The sequence below is a fragment of the Euprymna scolopes genome, chromosome 14 (assembly GCF_053919585.1).
Source record: "Euprymna scolopes isolate OS-2025 chromosome 14, ASM5391958v1, whole genome shotgun sequence".
NCBI lineage: Eukaryota > Metazoa > Mollusca > Cephalopoda > Sepiida > Sepiolidae > Euprymna > Euprymna scolopes.
The window spans coordinates 76662297-76681104 of record NC_136495.1 but is presented as its reverse complement, the minus strand read 5'-3'; the positions used below and the strand labels follow the sequence as shown (position 1 = coordinate 76681104).

The window sequence follows — 18808 nt, the reverse complement described above, 5'->3', positions numbered from 1 at the left end:
ACAAAAAGCTAATCTATATCTCTTCTGTACTATTTTGCCTGGGTGTCAGTTTGTTTTCTATGGACTTGAAAACGGCTTTCACACAGTATTCTTAGAGTTCATATCAGAATGTCTTTGGTAAGCATTGATAATTAAAAAAAATCCAATAAAAGAAGGAACAGGCGATTTTGACTTAAGGCTTTATACAGCCTAACATCACAAGTGCATTTGAGAAGTTTTATTACCGCACAAGTAGAAAAGGTCTAGCATATAAAACAAACAGTAAGCTCTTTGATATGACAGGGATGAATTTTTCTATTTAGAGCACAACTGAACCATGACCCTTGACTTTTGCATTTTAAAATTTAATTAGAGCCATTATATTAAAAAAAATTTTTTTTTTTTTAAATCAACAGTAGGTTTGCTACCAATTGATTTGATTGAAAAATGGGCGATATCACAGATTTTGATGACAAAATATAGGAGGGTAAAACATTCATTGATTTTGTATTATTTGGATTCTTCAGACCACTGTTCTCATCTTGAGTGTGATTTTCACAACGTTTCAGTTGATGTAAACTGACTTTCTTCAGGTGTATCTTGTCGAACTTGGGAAATGTTTCTGTCGAACTCAAGAATTTGGACGGAATTTCAAGCAGAACCCTTTATTTACTACAAGGGGTAGCATTCTCTTGTTCTGTCAGCCCAGCCTGAGGACTGAACCATCAACCTTCAGGAGAAGGTCACTTTTTAAAATTGATTTTTCCAAGTTCTCTAACCACTGCGCCACGGGTCCTTACGGACAATTCTAGTATGAATTTTAGGAGCCATAAATCTATTTTTATTTCTAGTTGTAAATATCACTATTACTAATTATTGCAATATATTAACATATCTCTCATATATATATATATATATATATATATATATATATATATATATATAGTTTTTACTTATTACTTGTATATATTATCTATTGTTTATAATTACTGGTTCCCATATCGTATTAAATTCTATACTAGGTCTACTTAGCAGTTGATTATTCCCCAGCATATATGCTGCTTTCAGTCGTCTTACTCTCCACCGTTTCTCTCTGTCTATTATCTTTACTTCGTCCCATAATGGTAGATGGTTTCCCTTTTCTTTCCAGATATGGTCAGCTATACCCGACTTTTCAGTCTCTCCACATACTACGGCTTTTCGATGTTCTTCCAACCATACTTTCAGTGGACGTTGTATAGTTTTCCACATTTACATTGGATTTCATGATTTTTTCTGTAGGGAGCTTGACTCTCACAAGCTGTTTCCAGAGAGTTGAATCACTCCTGAATACTGTTCTAATGTTATATGGATTACGTATTCATTGAAGTTTTTCAGACAAGCCCTTCATATATGGTATACAAACTGGTGAGTTTCAGAGTGGTGGTCTTTTGTGTCTGGTCCAGCTTTCTTGGAGCTGATGTCATGCTCTTGGGATAGTTGTTTCAGTGGAGGGTTTCTCTTAAACTGTCCATCTCTGGTTTTGCTTGGTGTTGTAGTCAACGGACGATTCCTTTCTCTACATTATATGAATGGTGGGAGTTGAAGTTTAGGTACTGAGTTTTTTTTTTATGTAGATGGAGTTAAATCAGACAGTAACGAATAAGGCTGGAGAGTTATAAATTTTGGTTTCACAAATGGATGGCACCCACGCTATATACATAACTTTTGAAATCACTACCATATATTGGGTACATTGTAATGACTATTGGTTCTAAGAGCATTTTATGACCGAGCAACGGCAATTATACATTATTATGTAATCTATCTACCTACTAATAAAATTGTGTAACCACTTCTCGTGTACATCTCCTTTGTGGGACTTTATTATTTTTTTATTTAACATTAATCGATTTCAATAAATCAATCCAATAAAGTAAATTAGAATAACAAACTTTCACTTTTTGGTCCCACCAAACAAGGGAGTAATTCACTCCCATTCGTTTGTTTGTACTTTTCTCAATAACCACACTTTGGACATTTTTGAAATGTTGCACAAACATTAGTCATGGTGACTTTTGCTAGAACGGATTTTCCGGGATAACTCTTAGGGCAACAAGGGGGGGGGGGCATTATAAGGGTAAAATTGCCCCCAAATCGTTCATTTGTTCACGTTTATCTCAATAACTACACCTCAGATTTTGTGAAAACTTTGCACAAGCAAAAAGCACATTTTTCACTCGTGAAGGGGGATCCCGCATGCTCAGCTTGTTTATTTACAAAATTAAATCCATTAGAATGCATTTCAGTCTCTTCATAAAAAAGCAATTGTTTTAATCTTCTGTCCATTGTTAAAAGAAAAAGAATTATTTCTTGACCCTTCAAAATTTTAAAGCATTTAAATCAAAATAGAAAGTTATTCTTAAATACGCGTACTAAGATATTGAAAGTTTGGAAAGATAGTTTTGGGTACTTATATACTTATTTTAACGTGCTGAAATAACATTTAGATAGCATTTCTTAACATTTTTAACGAAAATTGTTTTAAAATATCAAGTTAAAAATGAGTAAGTATCGAAAATTTCATGAAAATCTGACCATAAGTTGATTTTTACGAGATTTTTAACTCGTGTATTTTTACGCTTTTGAAATGATCACAACATAGAAAGGCGTTGATAATATAAACACGATTTTAGTCTCGCATTTTCATTATTTTCTGTAAATTAAAATATTGCTAATTTATTTGAAGTTTTTAAATGGTACAAAAGTTATATTGAATTACATCTTGTTACATATGGAAGGGGGAGGGGTTAAATCTGTCTCGCGTTGTAGGTCTACTGAACATAACTTCTTTTTTTTAGTATGTGTAAAAACTTGATCTAAAGAAATAATTGATATTAAACGTTTTTAATGATTTTATGAATATCATTTGATACGTAAATTTTGGACGCTGAAAACGTGCGCATTGTTTAGATGTGTTCAAACGCAACTACGTTTCTTCTCTTTGTCTTTACATAGCCCGGGCAACGCCGGGTATCTCTGCTAGTCTAATTAATATACGGTGCGTGCGCGTGCGCGTGCGGTTACCGAATTCCGCACGGCTTCATTGATGGATTATCGCACGTGTTTATGTGGCGAATAGTCGTTGGCTCCGGGTACGACAAAGGGAAATCATTTGTCGAACATACACGTCAACTTCCTTCGATAGCTTGGAAGAAATGTCATCACAAGATGAAAGAAAAAACAAACAAGAAAAAAATAAATAAATAAATAAAAAAAAAAAATAAAATAAAAAAAAATAAAAAAAAACGCCCAATTAACATTCGTCGAAAAGAAAGAAAAAAAAAAGTGTGAATTACAATTATTTTACGGTCTGGGAAACAACTTTAAAACAGAAAAAAAAAAAAAAAAGGCGTTGGGCTTGGGGTAACAATTAGTTTAAATGTTTGTTTTGTGATAAAGTAAAATAAAAAATAATAAAAACAAGCTTGGATTTTAAAAACGGAATTTGAGATTTCTAATAAATAATTGTATTCTGCACAAATATCCATTCTTATTTTGATAAGAGTTAAAAGTCGAGGCCAAAACAAAAGTTTTTCTCGCATTCTGGCCTGGTCGCGATGTTTAAGGTTTACATTTATTATAAAATTTGATACTTTTGTTTCCTTTTCGATCTCGCAAAGAAAATGCGCAAATGTATTGTACAGTGAGATGCAAACCTGTGTCGAAGAATATTTTGACGGGAGGAAATAAAAATAGAAACAAAGTTGAACTTCAAAAGAGGACACTTGTGGTGTTTAACACGCGGGTAAAATTAGAAAGCTATTCTTAACACGAGGATGGGGGGGGGGGACTTTGTTAACTCTTACGTTGCACGATCAGAACCACGACCTTCGTAATATGTAATTTTATTTATTACAGAGGATCATGACAGAACTCTCCTAAAATAAAAACAGGTGCTTGTGTTGAGAAGGTATTATGCTATTTTTTATATAGCATTTTCATGTTTAACTTACGGTAGTTAACGATATATTTTGTTTATTAAATTGGATGGTAATGCACTTATTGATCCGCGTTTTTTTTTAAATAGTATTTTCAAGTTTAATTAAAGTTTATATGTTTTTATTAAATTGTAAGTTTAAAGTACAGAATAGGTACAAAACACCTCCCCATGTTAAGAATGGCTTTCTAAATAATAACGTTATTTCAGCACGGATCAATAAGTGCACTAGTACAATAAATTGTTAGGTGAAAGTAGCAGTTAGCACCCTCCATGTTAAGAATGAGTTTCTAAATAACTTATAGTCTCTGCACAAATACCTAAAAAACAGTTTTCTTGTGGATGTTAAACTGCTTTAGTGACTGCTAGTGCTAGTGCCTCCTCCTCCACCCACAAAAAGGTATTAGTTTTTATTGTCTACTGTTTCATTATTATTATTATGGCCACGATATGACCTCCGACCTTCTTTAGGTGTATTTAAAATCGTGAACCTGAACAGAATTTACTGAACCCTTTATTCAATTCACGGAGGCAGATTGTTCTCATTCCACCAGGTTGTCATCTTTAGTTGTCTCTGATAAGGATGAAGGTTACCTCCAATAGACCATCAGTGCATCACTTGAAACTAATTGTTAACCAACGTTGCGCCACGGATCGATGTGGACAATCTACTAGAGTTCGACAAGATGGTTTTCAAGTTTGAAAAGACACTGAAGAAGGTCGGAGGTTACCTCAATCGAAATTTTCGGAAGATGACAACCAAGATGAGAATAATAGTCCAAATTATTTATCCTTATCTAAAGAATTCTGAAATATTTGGGATTTCCATTTGATATTTTTGGGGTATTTTTTACGACCTGTCCCAGCGTAGTATAAACACTCCCAACCACCCCATGTTAAGAACGGCTTTTGAGGTTGGCGGTGTTTAGTCCGAAAGCCGTTCTTAACATGGGGAGGTTGGGGTGTTTATAATACGCTGGGGCAGTGGGTGGGGCAGTGCCCCACTGGGGCACTGGGCAGGCACGTCGTAAAAATTTACCGACAAATATTTAAAAACTTTATTATGTACGTACCCACCAGGAACGAAGATGTTATATTCTAAAAGTGATGTAATTAATTTCTTTAATTTAAAATTTATTATTAAGCGAGACGCTATTTTTTTTTTAATCCAAAGATCCTTCAATTTGAACTATCGAGATAAACAAATCCGCTTTGTAACCACTACAATTTATCAAAATCGCAAAACATCATAAAGAAATTATAAAAACTATTTAATCATTTACGTGCTTTTTTAAATGACATCTTCGTCGCGTATGTACACCAACACCATAAAGATATTTCTGCGATTTAGGTTTATTTATTTTTGGTATTTTATTTTATTTTATTTTATTTTTTTACGAAAGTACCCAGCGTAGTATAAACACTAACCTCTCCTTGCTAAGAACGGCTTTCGAGGTTGGGGGTTTTACTCCGAAAGCCGTTCTTTACATGTGAAGTTTGGAGGTGTTTATACTACGCTGGGTACTCTCGTAAAATAACAAAAAAAACAAAAAAACTTAGATTTAATTCTAAATACGCACCCGGCACCACCAGTTTTTTTCTTTTTTTAATAACCTAGATTTTTTTTTTTTTTTTAAAGGTAAGTTTTTACGACGTACCTTATAACCCCCATGTTAAGAACGGTTTTCGGAATAAACAATGTCTTACTTTTAAAATAGGTCCAATTTTAAACAAGCACCAAAACTTTTATTCCTCCCATTTTTTTTATTGACATTTGTTAGGGGGCGGAGGGGAGGGGATGGGTGACAATAGTGATCGTCGTGTTAATGTTTTCATTTAAGATCTACGTGTATATTATTTTGGTAGACCCAGTGCACACTGCACAAGTCTTACATTTGCAAAATAAAAGATTTTCCAAACTTATTTTAGGGTTTGTATTACTACACAGATTCGAAAAAGTTGTCAAAAAGCAAATATATAACAAATAAATGTTATCAAAGCCAAGACAAGTTACTTTTCTACCTAACTGGATAATTTTTTAGTAGGATCTTTATTTAATGTAACATGTTTATTCAGCTTGGACCGATGTATTTGAAAATTGCAAATGGCGGGGCACTCTCTAGTAAACACGGTAAGTTTGGGAAAATGAGTTAAAACTAAAAAACTAACAAAAATATTTTTAGAAACTCGTTCAATATATGTTACCGTGACATAGACTGACATATATTCGGTGGGTTTTTAACAGTATTCTGTGTATTTTTTTAGTTTTAACCCGTTTTCCCAAACTTACCGTGTTCACCAGAGAGTGCCCCGTGCCTCGCCATTTGCAATTTTCAAATACATCGGTAAACATTGTATGTTTTTCGAGCTGATAAACATATTACATTAAATAAAAACACTAAAAAATTATCCAGTTAGGTAGAAAAGTAATTTATCTTGCCTTCCATAGCATTTATTTGTTATATATTTGTTTATTGACAACTTACAATTGAATAAAAAAAAAACAAACTTTAATTAAACTTGGAAATATGATTTAGCGCGGATCACTCTCTGCACTAGCACCAGATATATATATATATATATATATATATATATATATATATATATATATATTTACAACTTTTTTGTACGTCTGTAAAACAAATCTAACATTTTTATGTTAAAAAAAAAATAAATAAATAACATGCCATCCGGTTTAATTTCCTTAGTTTTTTTTTTTTTTTTTCCATAAATTAAAATCAAATAGAACTCTAATCAATATAGAATAAGTAAAATACAATAATAAAAAAATAAAAATCGATATTTTTCCTCTCGTCTTTGGATTATTAATTTATTTTTCTTTGAATTTCCAAAGTTAAAGTTTATCTTTTTTCTATCAATTTTAATTATTATTTTTTTTCATTTGCATTTATGCACCAATTGCGAAAGTTGTGATTTTTTTTTTTTAATTAGTTAAAACAATAAGAAAATGGGGGAAAATCGTTACTAAACAAAACAAACAGAAATTGAGGTTTCACTTACCACAAATTTTCAGAGTTAAAGAAGAAAGTAAAATTATTAGCGGCTGTAACTCATTCGACGTCGTCATTTTAAGTTTTTACAAATGAAACTGAAGTGAAAGCTACGACTACATCGGTAAAGGATACTCGTGTTTTTCTGCCATTGGCCAACATGTACTTCCGGGTCAACGACCTTCACCGAACTGCGACCAAAAATAATTTAAAGTCATTCAGCTTTTTCGATTTTACAGATATAATACAATAAAACTATTATAAAAAAAACTATTTTGTGAAAAATTAAAGAAAAATCTATTAAAGTTAGTAGTAGTACTACTACAACTAATAGTCGTTAGATTCCGGTTGCTAACGTCAACTTGACATGCGCCGGAAATAAATCCAAATTACATTTTCCGAATTTAAGAAAATTCATAAAACTTTAAAACAATTTATATTTATTAACATAATTTTTATTTTATTTTTAAATAATGTATAAAAATAGTTAAATATTTTATTATTAAAAATAATAAAATATTTTTTACTCTGACAATGCCTGAAATGTTTACACGGTTATCGTGGTAACAAAAACAAACATGGCGTTGTTAACATAAACTTTTGATAGAATCATCTCTCCATCCATTTACAGATCATTATTTTATTGAACTTACTTGAGCTTAGAGGATAATCTTAAATGAATTTTACTCGGATTAATGACGTATTAAAATTGTCCCGGTAAGAGTCATATTTTGCTGCTAGTGTTTTTGTAGTTTTAAACTTTTTTTTGTATTAAGGATTTCGTTTCGTCAAATTTTGACACGGACTATGCGAAAAATAATTTTAATTTAACAAATATTTTTATAGTTTTTTTTTATTTAACATTTTGTTTCATTAAAAAAAATGAAGAAACATGCATGAAAAATTAAATATGTTTCTTGTTTTTAACGTGATGCAATTTTCTTTTTTATCTGACCGTTACACTTTGAAAAAAAAAACAAAAAACTATGTAAACATTAAACAAGTTTTGATTTTCAGCTCATTTCAATCGATTTTTATTTTTTTGTTAATTAGCAGACGATTTTTTTTTTTGTTGTTGTTATAAACAATTATTTATTCTTTTGTGGTATTAAAAACAAAACAAAAACCTGTTTTTTTATATCGGATGATTGAGGGGGTAGGGGTATTGTTTGAAGCCCCACTTTTTCTTTCAACAGGTAATGCATTTCAAAGGTTTAGTTTTTTGACACACGTGCCGTGCCGTGCGTGCGATCAGTTTGTCATTTTTAAAAACTTTTGTTGTAATTCTTAATTAACCAAATGATTATGCAATTTACTTACTTTTTTTTTTGTACTTATGCAGAGAAGTTAGCGTGCGTGCTGTCACTGCTGTGATGATAACGTTATTATTTAGAAACCTATTTTTAACACGTTGGGGGGGGGGATATTTTGTAACTATTCTGTACGTTCACCTAACAATTTAATAAACAAAAATATAGTAAATTTTGAAAATACGGCACTTTTTGCCACCGTGCTGAAATAATAACGTTATTATTTTGAAAGCCATTCTTAACACGGGGAGGAGAAGTACTAGAAGTAGGTGTGTCAGAATTTTGTGGGAATTTTTGACATCCCTAACACAAAACTGCGAATAAAATATAAAACACTTGTAATTTCTCTTTTTAAAGTGGGTTGTTTATTTTCTTTATGGATTATACTTCCAAAATAAACTATTAAAGTTGTATAAAAAATAATAGAAATATTATTTTTTATTTTTTTTAAAAAACAGTGTTTACAAAGTGACTGCGCGCGTTCATGCAGCCATTTTTTTCTACGTAATGAAATCAATTGAATTTTACGAGTAAAATTTTTTTCAATTTTTTCACTTTAAAAATCTATCAATTTTTCTGTTGGTTCAATTTTTACGATATTTTTAGGTTCAGCGTGAAATTTTATGCTCTTTCCAATAAACCGAATATAATATTCTAGACAAGCGTTTTTTTTATTTACCCTCCCATTTTGAAATGTCTATTAAAATGAAAATTAATTTTCTCATCTCAGATTTATATATCACAAATTGAAGATAAAAGATCAATAAATAAAATAAGCTAATTTAAAACAAACAAACAAACAAAGAAAAGAATAGTTATTTGCATATTGACCTGTAAAGTCCAAAGTTTTAAACCTTTTTTTTAACCACGTTGATATATTTTTTGTTTTTTAGGTGAAACCTTATAATATTGTTATATTGCCCAGAAAATTTCGTACAATTACGACAATTTTTTTCTATTTCATTCGATGTTTTTTTTTTTTTATATACTAAAAAAAAAAAAATTCACTCCATAAAGAAGAAATAAAATATATTAAATCAAAAACTCATGTATTTCTTTGATAGAAGAAAAAAAAAATCGAAAATTGGTCGAGTGATTTGCGTTTAATCGTCGAAAACTGATGAGTGAAATGTGATAATTTTTTTACGTACGGTAACCCATATTGACCAACTTTATTGACTTCAAATATCTAATTAATTACAAAGGGGAGATAAATTAAATATTTGTTTCTTCATACAGTTACTATCGAGATTACCTTTGAAATGCATTTGGTCTAATGTGTTGTTTTTACGTTTTGGAAATAATTATTTATGTCCCTTTGAGGCATCCATATTTGACAACTTGGAAAATCGAACAAAGACAGCTTGGCTAATGGCGGATAACTAGTTGTGAAAACGCGGTTTTCTGGGACCCTTGCTTTAAAACATCCTTTTATTTAAAAAATACTTGGAATATAAAATATAAATATGGACAAATTCTTATAAATGAAGAATGGAAGTACTCATTGCTTAGTATGTTTTTATAGGTAAGTGATTTTTTGGCATTTATATATATTTGTTAGATTTGGATTAAGTTAAAATTTTTTGAATTTTATGAAATATTTTTTAAAGAAAACCGATGAAAAAAAATATTGTATACTTTTCAATTAAACCTTTTATTATTTTAAAATTTGGTCTTTGCTCATTTCATTGAAAAAAAAATTAGGGATTGAAATTACATTTTCATTTTGTTATAAGCTTCGAAACATAGAGAGTCTAATTAATCAAATATTTATTAACTACTTTGTAATGGCGACTTCTGACACTGCTAGAGGAGGGATTTGTAACTATTCTGTGCTTCCACCTAACAATTTAATAAATTTAAAAAAAACTTATTTTTTTGCGACCTGCCCCAGCGTAGTATAAACATCCCCAACCACCCCATGTTAAGAACAGCTTTCAAGGTTGGGGGTGTTTATTCTGAAAGCCGTTCTTAACATGATTACTTTGATCGATCTAATGTATGGAGTGCAGCGACTACACGTCACTACCAGTCTGGTATTCTATTTTCTTTATCGCTGGTAGTGACGTGTAGATTAAGGATTGGGGTGTTTATAATACGCTGGGGCAATTTGTAAAAACTTACCAAAAAAAAGATATTGTGAAGCTTGAAAAAAATATTTAAAAATAGTGCAGTGGCAAAAGTGCACAAGCACCAAAAATATTTAAAAAATAACACGGTACCTTCTTTGCATAAACACTTACAAAAATTTTTTTAGGTAGGATTTTCAATTCAATTCAATTTTTACGGTATCTTTTGTTTATTAAATTGTTATTTGATAATACAAAATAGTTAAAAAGCCCACCTCCCTAAAGACCAGAGTTTGGGAAAATAACAACCACTATGGCACAGGACAGATGCAAAGCATCTATTCCAACTGGCATTAATGAACTAAAGATGATCTATAGCATCTGATAAAGCTAATTTTTGCATAAAATTCCGTATTTTGTGATCAGGATTTCCTACATCTCTCTATGACTGAAATTACTCTGGGTGGCATTCGTATATTTGTCCATAATAGTGTTCAACCTTTTTTTTTTTTTTTTTTAAATAAGGGAGTCACCACATATCAAGACCTGACAGTCACTAGAGGATAAGGGTTAATGAATATAAGGTGTTAATGTAGTAATCGTTAATGGCGTAAGATGGGTAGAATTTGATTATTTAAGGGGACGGTTCAATAAGAACTTGTTTACATTGGACTTGAAGGCTACAATATTTTAGTTGGCCGGGAAGCAGGCCAGTGGTATAGTATTGCACAGATGAACAGTTCTAGGAAAGAAGATTTGATCATGGAATTTGCGTTAGATTTAGGCACAGATAGTCGTGGAAATTGTTGATATTTGTTGTAGCTAGTAGAGTGTTTGATACCATTCAAATCATCTTGCTAAAGAATCTGCTGATGCTTTCCATATGCTTGGAAATTTGTTCAATCTGTTCAGTATTTAAAAATATGGAAAATTACTCTTCTGCATGGCAATATACACCGATTGGTCTATTGTGTGTCAGAAGTTAGACATTCAAAATTGTAATGAATTAAGATTTCAATCCTTTGTCTATCTTGGCTCTACTACCATGCTGATTGGGCAGCTAGCGGCTGAGATTGGGCAACAAATAGGAACAGTATGGGCCATCTTCTTCCGTTTCTCAATTGATCTCTATTGTCCTGAAGGGAAGTATTCTTGGACACAAAGGGATGCATCTATCAGGTGATGGTAAGAACCATCCTTCTTTATAACTGTGAGATCTAGAAGTTTTTGACAATGACTGTCTTCACAGCATTCTGCATTGCCACTGTGGAGATTGTGTTTCAGTTTCTATTATCCACTAATGACTAAACTTCTGTCTCCTGCCGTTCCTCCAATGACATCTCTAGTGGTTTGGACATGCAGCTTGTCAATCAGAGGGAGAGTTCTTTTTTCCCCCTCTCTACATGGTTGATGCAAACGTGTCGGTGGGCAGCTTAAGACCTAAGTGCCAACAATTAAGGATAACAAGTAGTTGGTCTCTGGCGATGGAATCAGGAGTGGTAGGCAGTATCCTGTGATCTGGCCCAAGATCATCAAAATTGGACTACAGTTTGAGATGCAGTTCATGCTCAGGAGGCAGCTGGCTCAATCTGACTAGGATGATAGCCGCTACAAATAAAAGTAAGTAGAAGCAAGTTTTAGTCATCTCAGCAAAAGCAATCCACTTAGTGACAAGCAATCTGGATTTCATCCTGCAAGTTCAACATCTGATGTGTTATTAATATAAAACCTTTTGTTTTATGTTCTTTACAATAGTTTGTTTCTTTCCTGGAATGACTTTTGTTATTTACCCAGAGGATTCAGTTTTTAATTCAATGATGCCTCATAAATATTGCAAATAGGTAAAATAAATCTTGTATTTCTTTGCCCCATGAACACCTTTTCAACATTATTTCTAAGAAAAGATTTGAAAAATACCAAAAAGTTATAATGTGCAACTAATCATTTTTAGTTTTCAATAACATACTTAAGTTTAGATGTTTGATTTGTCAAATGTATAATATTACATTGGTATGATTAACAGTTTGATTTCAGGATCTGCTATAGTTCCATATGCACGTAAATATCTGATTGGTTGATTGTTCTTTTGTTGATCAACTCGTGAGAAGTCATAACAGTGGTCCCCCAAACACGTGGCTAGAAATTCAACAATCGTCAAAAGTCACCCCTACTTCTCAACTCTGGCTGTATAAAAGCAGTCAATCTTCCCCATTTGCATGTGTGTGGCAAGATTTTGTGAGACCACAGTTTATAAAACCACAGGCGCCATCTTTAATCTTTCTCTTTATCGCCAAACCTCGGCCGACACACACACATGATAAGACTTCTGTTTCCTTGACTTAAGACAACAATTATGTGATGTTAAAACGATTTGAAGTGAGTTTTTTTTTTTGTACAGTTTGCGTTTGTGAGAAAACATAATGTACAATTCTTTGGATTATTCGGACTACTGTTCTCATCTTGAGTATTAGTTGCACGCTTCAGTCAATGTAACCTCTGGCCTTCTTCAGGTGTATCTTGTCAAACTTCTTGTTACAGAACATCTGATGTAACGAATAAGGTACTAAGTAAAATTCACTCATAAGTGACACTCTTCTGGAGGTTGAAGGTTCAATCCTCAGTTTGAGCAATATGAAGAATACAATTGCAAATTACTTAAGACTTCTACTCGGTTATGGCTGATAGAACAAGACCATGCTACTCCTGTGGATTAAATCAAGGGCTCCTTTCGAAATTCCCTGCAGATTCCCAAGTGCAACAGAAAAAATTCCTGAGTTTGTCAGGATACACCTGAAGAAGGTTGGAGGTTATATCGGTTGAAACGTGTGTATAACACTCAAAATGAGAACAATAGTTCAAATAATCCAAATTATCAATCCTGATCTCAAAAATTCAGAAACATGGTTGATTTTGCTCAATATGGACTTTACACTCAAAGCAACTAAGAGAAAATGGATAGCCATTGTTGTTTATGACGTTGTCATTCTTTTTCATGTACAAACATGAGAGAAACAACAAGAGAACAGCATCAGCTTAGACTATCGGGAAGAGATTGGAACAAATTTCATAACTATCACTTGTAAATATATGTCAATTCCCTATGAATAAAAACATTGAAAATGGTTTTACTGGTTTGAAATAAGACTAGTAGAAACAAATTAAAATTTATATAGTATTTCACTAGTTCTGTTGCTGCTACTAAATTTTTTCAATGTAAAAACAAAGGTTGTTAAATGTATTAGTTAGTAAATGAGTAGACACAACTTCCTATGAGCAGACAGGGGAAAGGAACTAGTAGGCGAGTGAAGGTGCAGGCCTCTACTGAGCAGTAGGTCTAATAGTCTTGAGAGGAGGGACTCGACGATCTTCAGGTTACCAATTCCTTCCGGCTCCTAAGAATGTGCTGCTTTCTTTTCCACAACATGAGTAGCGACGACCAAATTTCTGATGTTAACCTATGACTAGATTCCACTTAAGCTTTAACAAAATGGTATGTCCCATTTCAATATATGTATTATTATGTAGAATATTTACAAGATGACCACAGCTTCATTTGGTCCAACAGATATCCCGCTCCCCCCAAGTTCATATGAAATTTGGGAAAATGACGTGGAAAAGAATGCGCTGCTGGTTACACTCTGGAACAATAGAAAGGGGTATGAGTAATTAATATGAGGGGTACAAATACAATACTATCTATCTCCTTCATCCACGGCGAGATTTTTGCGGGCATGACAAAAAATTCTGAAGAAAATCTGTTTCAACTATTTACACTGTACAAGCATCAGTGAATTTTACTAGTGCTGGGAGCGCCGGCTGCGCGACCTGTTGCCTGGTTGAGTCTCAGCGATACCAGGGGCATTGTGCGATGCCAGTCGGCGTAAAGCCATGGGAGGCTTCTTGGGGGTTGTGTGTATGGCAGGTATATGAAGCTGTGGAGAGGCCGTATGCGTGGCGTCTACATTCTGCATGGGAAGACCAATATGTGTTGACTCTGCTGTATGTGCAGGGTCTCCAGCTGTTGGTGTGGCTGTGTCTAAGGCTCTCTCAGGCGACGGGCCAGGGCTTGCGGGCGCGCCAAGGCACTTATCTTCCTCACCTGATGCTGATTCAGGGTTCCTTGCTGGAACGTTAATGGTAGGTTTTCCTAATCCGTTTGAGTGGATGACAGCATCCTTGATGATGGGGCTGAGGGACTCAATGATATCTTCATGTGAGGCTGCTTTAAAGGGGGTGAACTTACGAAGATACTGGCGGTTTTGCAGAGTTAGTCTCCCAGAGCCATCTATCTTCACGACATATTGGTGGAACTGCCTGACCTCTACGATGGTGCCTGTCCTTTCCCAGCGCTTTGGATGATTGCCTATCAGGTTCTGTAAGTAGACATGATCCCCGATACGAAGAGGAAGCAAGGATCGAGTGTGTTCCCTCCATTTCTCATGCTCTCGGGAGTGTCGCTTTGCAAGAGCCTTTTCTCTGTTGATAAGGGTCTCTGTCCATGTCGGATGAGGGCAGTACCGACCCATGGGGATGGGGATAGGGTCACGGATAGGTCTTCCGAAGACTATGAGAGCCAGAGATGCCTTAGTCTCCGAGTCGATTGAGTTCCGATAGATGAGCATGGCACGCTGGAACTTGTCTACATCAATAGACCCACTTGCAGATGTATTGTCCATCAGCATGCGCTTGACAGTCTTTACACCTATCTCAGCTCTGCAGTTGGCGTGAGGGTTGGCGACTGAGGTAAGACGGTGGTGTACACCCCATGAGCGAAGGAATTCCTGCATCTTTCCAGCTGTGAACTGGGGCCCTCCATCTGAGGTTAACTCTTCAGGTACTCCAAAAGTCACAAACACTTCCCTGAGGCGCCTGACAAGACCATCTGCACCATTTTCTGCTCTAAACGCCATTGGCCAATTGGAGTACCTGTCAACGACTACTACGTAATCGTGATTGTTGTGTGCTAATTAGTCGCAGACGATCTTCTGGAAAGGATACTTGGGGGGCACCAAATCAGATGGTGGCTGCATGGCATTCGACTTTGCAATCCTATGGCAGCTAGCGCACTGGTCCCTGATGCGCTGGATGTCAGTGCTGATGTTTGGCCAATAGACGGAGTCTTTTGCCCGGGCGCACATGACACTGACTCCTTGGTGGGCTGCATGCAAAGCCTCCAGAATCTGTGAGTGCAGTGCTGTAGGAACGATGACACGGTTGCCTGTCAATACCACACCGTCTATGTTGTACAAGCTACTAGAGATGCGATGGTAAGGGCGCAATGCGGCTTTCATCTGTCTGCAGTCTGATGGAAAGCCTTCACAGATGAACTGCTGTAGCTCCTGGAGGTCCGGGTCAGAGGATGTAGCTTCCTGCAGCATGGTCCATGTGACAACATTAGTTACGGCGTACAGTGTGCTGGACATTAATGCTAAAGTGGAGGCATCTTCTCCGATATCCACTGGCTCCTGGTTTGTAGTTAGTGATTCGGGTGCTACGGGGTGGGTAGCATGATGCCGCATCAGCACCAAGGTTACGTTTTCCAGAAATGTGGATGATCTTGAACCTATAGGCAAGAGTCTTCTCTTTTAGGTTGAGCAGGCGGCGATTGTTAATCTCAGTGAGGGAACGGTCATTGAGGAGCCCAACCAGTGGCTTGTGGTCGGTAGCCACCGTCAGATCCTGACATCCCTGCGTGTAATAACGAGTTTGATGCAGGGCATGGACAACTGCAAGGGCCTCTCCTTCGATGGGTGCATAACGTGACTCTGCAGCATGTGTGAATCTGCTTCCTACCAAGCAGAGCTTCCACCCTTCCTTACAGCATAGTCGAGTTCTACCGGTGCAGCCGCAGTACTTTTGCATCATCAAGTACCCGATGCCAGTGACAGACCAATCAGTGATAAGACAGGTAGGGCGGGATGGTTGAAAGAGGCGGACTCCTTCCTTGATCTCTTCAACAATCTTGGTTTTGGATTCTTCAAAGATATCATCGAGTTCTGTTGTCCACTGGAACTTATTTGATGGCTTCAGCAGATGACGGAAGGGTTGCATCCGCTTGGCCATGGAGAATGCATACACTGCTTGGTTAACCAATCCAAACCAGGCCCTGGCACCAGTGATGTCCATAGGTTTGGGAAAGTGCCGGATGGAATCTAGGAACTTTTCTGACGGTGTGACATTGGTGGGAGTAATGTCGAGGCCAGCAAAAAGTATCCGTATCTTGCGCAAACTGGAACTTTTTTGGGTTTAGTGTGATTCCATTTCTGGCGCACAGGTCTAGCCACTCACAGGCCTGGAGGAATGCTTCCTCAATTGAGTCGGACCACATGCAGGTGTCATCCACACACTTAACCTTGTTCTTCACGTTTGCGATGATGGAGTCAAAGCGGTGATTGTAGGCGTCCCCGCTGGCCAGGAATCCCTGCGGTGCCACTCTGTAGCAATATCGACCCCATAGTGTTATCAAGGTGGTGATGTGGCGGTCTCCCTCTCTGATCGGGACAGAGTGGTACCCGTACCAGGCATCCGTGACAGTTTTCTTCTTGTACTGTGGGACCCGGTCAGCGAGGTGAAAAGGGCTTTCCACATGATGGGTTTGTCTGACGGAGTGGCGGTTCTGTGGCTGCAAGTCCACTGTCTTCCTGGGGGAGCCATCAGCTTTGGCTGTTACCACCATGCGGGAGAACCAGGTAACTGGCGTATTAGGGCTGACTTTCTCCAAAACACCAATGCTGACGTTGTGCTCCAGATCCTGGAACACCTTCTCCTGCCAGTGTAGAGGCACCAAAGCTGGCTTGTGGATGGCGACTGGCTTGGCGTTAGGGTTAACGTGAAGCTCCAGCGGAACACATTTCATCATTGGCAGTGGCTGGTGCTCACATATGTTAAAGACTGTAGAGGCGTAATAGTCTAACAGCCACTGCTTCAGGGCAGACACATTCTCCTCTGTGCCTGATATCCCATCCGGAAGTGCCGTAGGGATTGGAGGCGGTGAATCTACACGCTCAGGACATGAACACTGCTTTACTTCCTCGCCCTCCATGGCAGCAAGCATATCTCCCGCCCATCTGGCAGGCACAATGGGGAAGTCAGGGGGTAGGGCTCCCAGAGCTATAAGAGCTTCCCTGCATAAGAAGGCTTTACCGATCTTCCTCGATATAAACACTTGCTGTTTAGTGGTCCTCAGTGCACCAGTTGTATTGGTGGTTGAAACTTCAACAAAGATCCCACCTTCAACCCCAAGGTCTTCTTTGATAGCACCATGCATGTTCAACTGAACAGGTGTCATGTCATCCTTGCTGATGCCCATGGCCAAGGCAGACCGAAGCGGGATGATAGAGCTCTGGCAGCCTGAATCTGCCACCATGGGGATGTCAATTGAGGTAGGATTCGATGATTTAAGGGGATAGCCCAGTTCGTCATGATCTGTTGGTAGCGGTGTGAGTCTGACGGTTATCATAGGGTGTGGTTTAGAGGGTCTTGCGACCCATTTACCGTCAGAGACATAGTGCTCGGCTGCTATTTTGTTTTGGGTGGCACATAGCTGGTCATACAGGAATCCGGCTTCGTCCTGGATCTGAAACGTGCCTCTGCTGGCTCTTGGCTTCACTTTGGTGTTGGGATTTTGGGGGCACCACCGTGAGTTCTTATCTTTGTGACCCCACGTACCACAACTGGTGCATTTGCTGCAGTTAGCGGGAAAGTGGCCTTTTACTAAGCACCTGTTGCATGTGTTAGACCAGGCAATGCAGAGTTTAGCTCTGGAGTTCCGGTCGTTATTCTTCCCATGCCATGACCCCCCACAAGCCCAGCACCTGCCTGCCTCGCTGCTGGGAGAAGACTGAGCATGGCGGGGCTTGCTAGTGGCATGGCTTACAGCGCTTATGGTGCTGGTAGAATCCCCAACGACTGCCCTGGTCGCTTTGTCTTGTTCTTTCTGGGCGATATAGGTGACAGTTTCGTCCAGTGTTCGGTCTGTTTTTGGGTCACCTAAGAGGTCAGACATTATTTCAAAGTCGGCAATACCTTGAATTAGGTTGTCCCTAACTATTTCATCGCTGTAATCATATATGTGGCCACAGTTAGGCTCTTTACACTTTGCCGTGTACTGACACAACGCAACTTGACCTCGGAGGGTTGCAAGAAAGGTCCTGATTGGTGTGCCAGGGGCCTGTGTCAATTTGCTCAGCTTGATACGATGGACAAGAGTGCTCTCCTCCCTGACTGCCAGGCGCTTGATGGCAGCAAGGAGGTCTACCTCAGCCATTTTTGACACATCTTCGCGTAGGTCTCTCAGGAGGTCATTCATTAAATCCTGGTCACAACAGTGGAACAGTGCTGTGGCACACATTAAATTAGGTATGGCCATGCCGGTTTTATACATGGCCCACTGTCTTGTGAATGCAGACCATTGGTCGGGATTGCTACTAGCGCCGATGGATGGTGATTTGAGTTTTAGGG

The 18808-nt window shown here is 37.0% G+C and overlaps 2 protein-coding genes across 5 annotated transcripts in view; one reads left to right on the top strand and one right to left on the bottom strand.

The window, feature by feature from the left end:
• Nucleotides 1-7320, bottom strand: part of LOC145293105 (dnaJ homolog subfamily C member 3-like) — a 70317-nt gene extending 62997 nt beyond the window's left edge. Inside the window, exon 1 of the mRNA XM_080139482.1 lies at nucleotides 6980-7320. Coding sequence (XP_079995608.1) covers nucleotides 6980-7046 — 67 coding nt within the window. The 5' untranslated portion in view covers nucleotides 7047-7320. The remainder of the gene's footprint in view (nucleotides 1-6979) is intronic.
• Nucleotides 7321-7499: 179 nt separating this feature from the next.
• LOC145293104 (uncharacterized) overlaps nucleotides 7500-18808 on the top strand; it is a 121886-nt gene continuing 110577 nt past the window's right edge. For 3 of the 4 annotated variants that reach the window (XR_013869664.1, XR_013869665.1, XM_080139481.1), the window contains exon 1: nucleotides 7508-7686. The gene's annotated coding sequence lies outside the window, so the exon portion shown is untranslated. Of the gene's footprint in view, nucleotides 7687-18808 lie in introns of all 4 variants that reach the window. The other variant, XR_013869666.1, reaches the window with a different exon arrangement.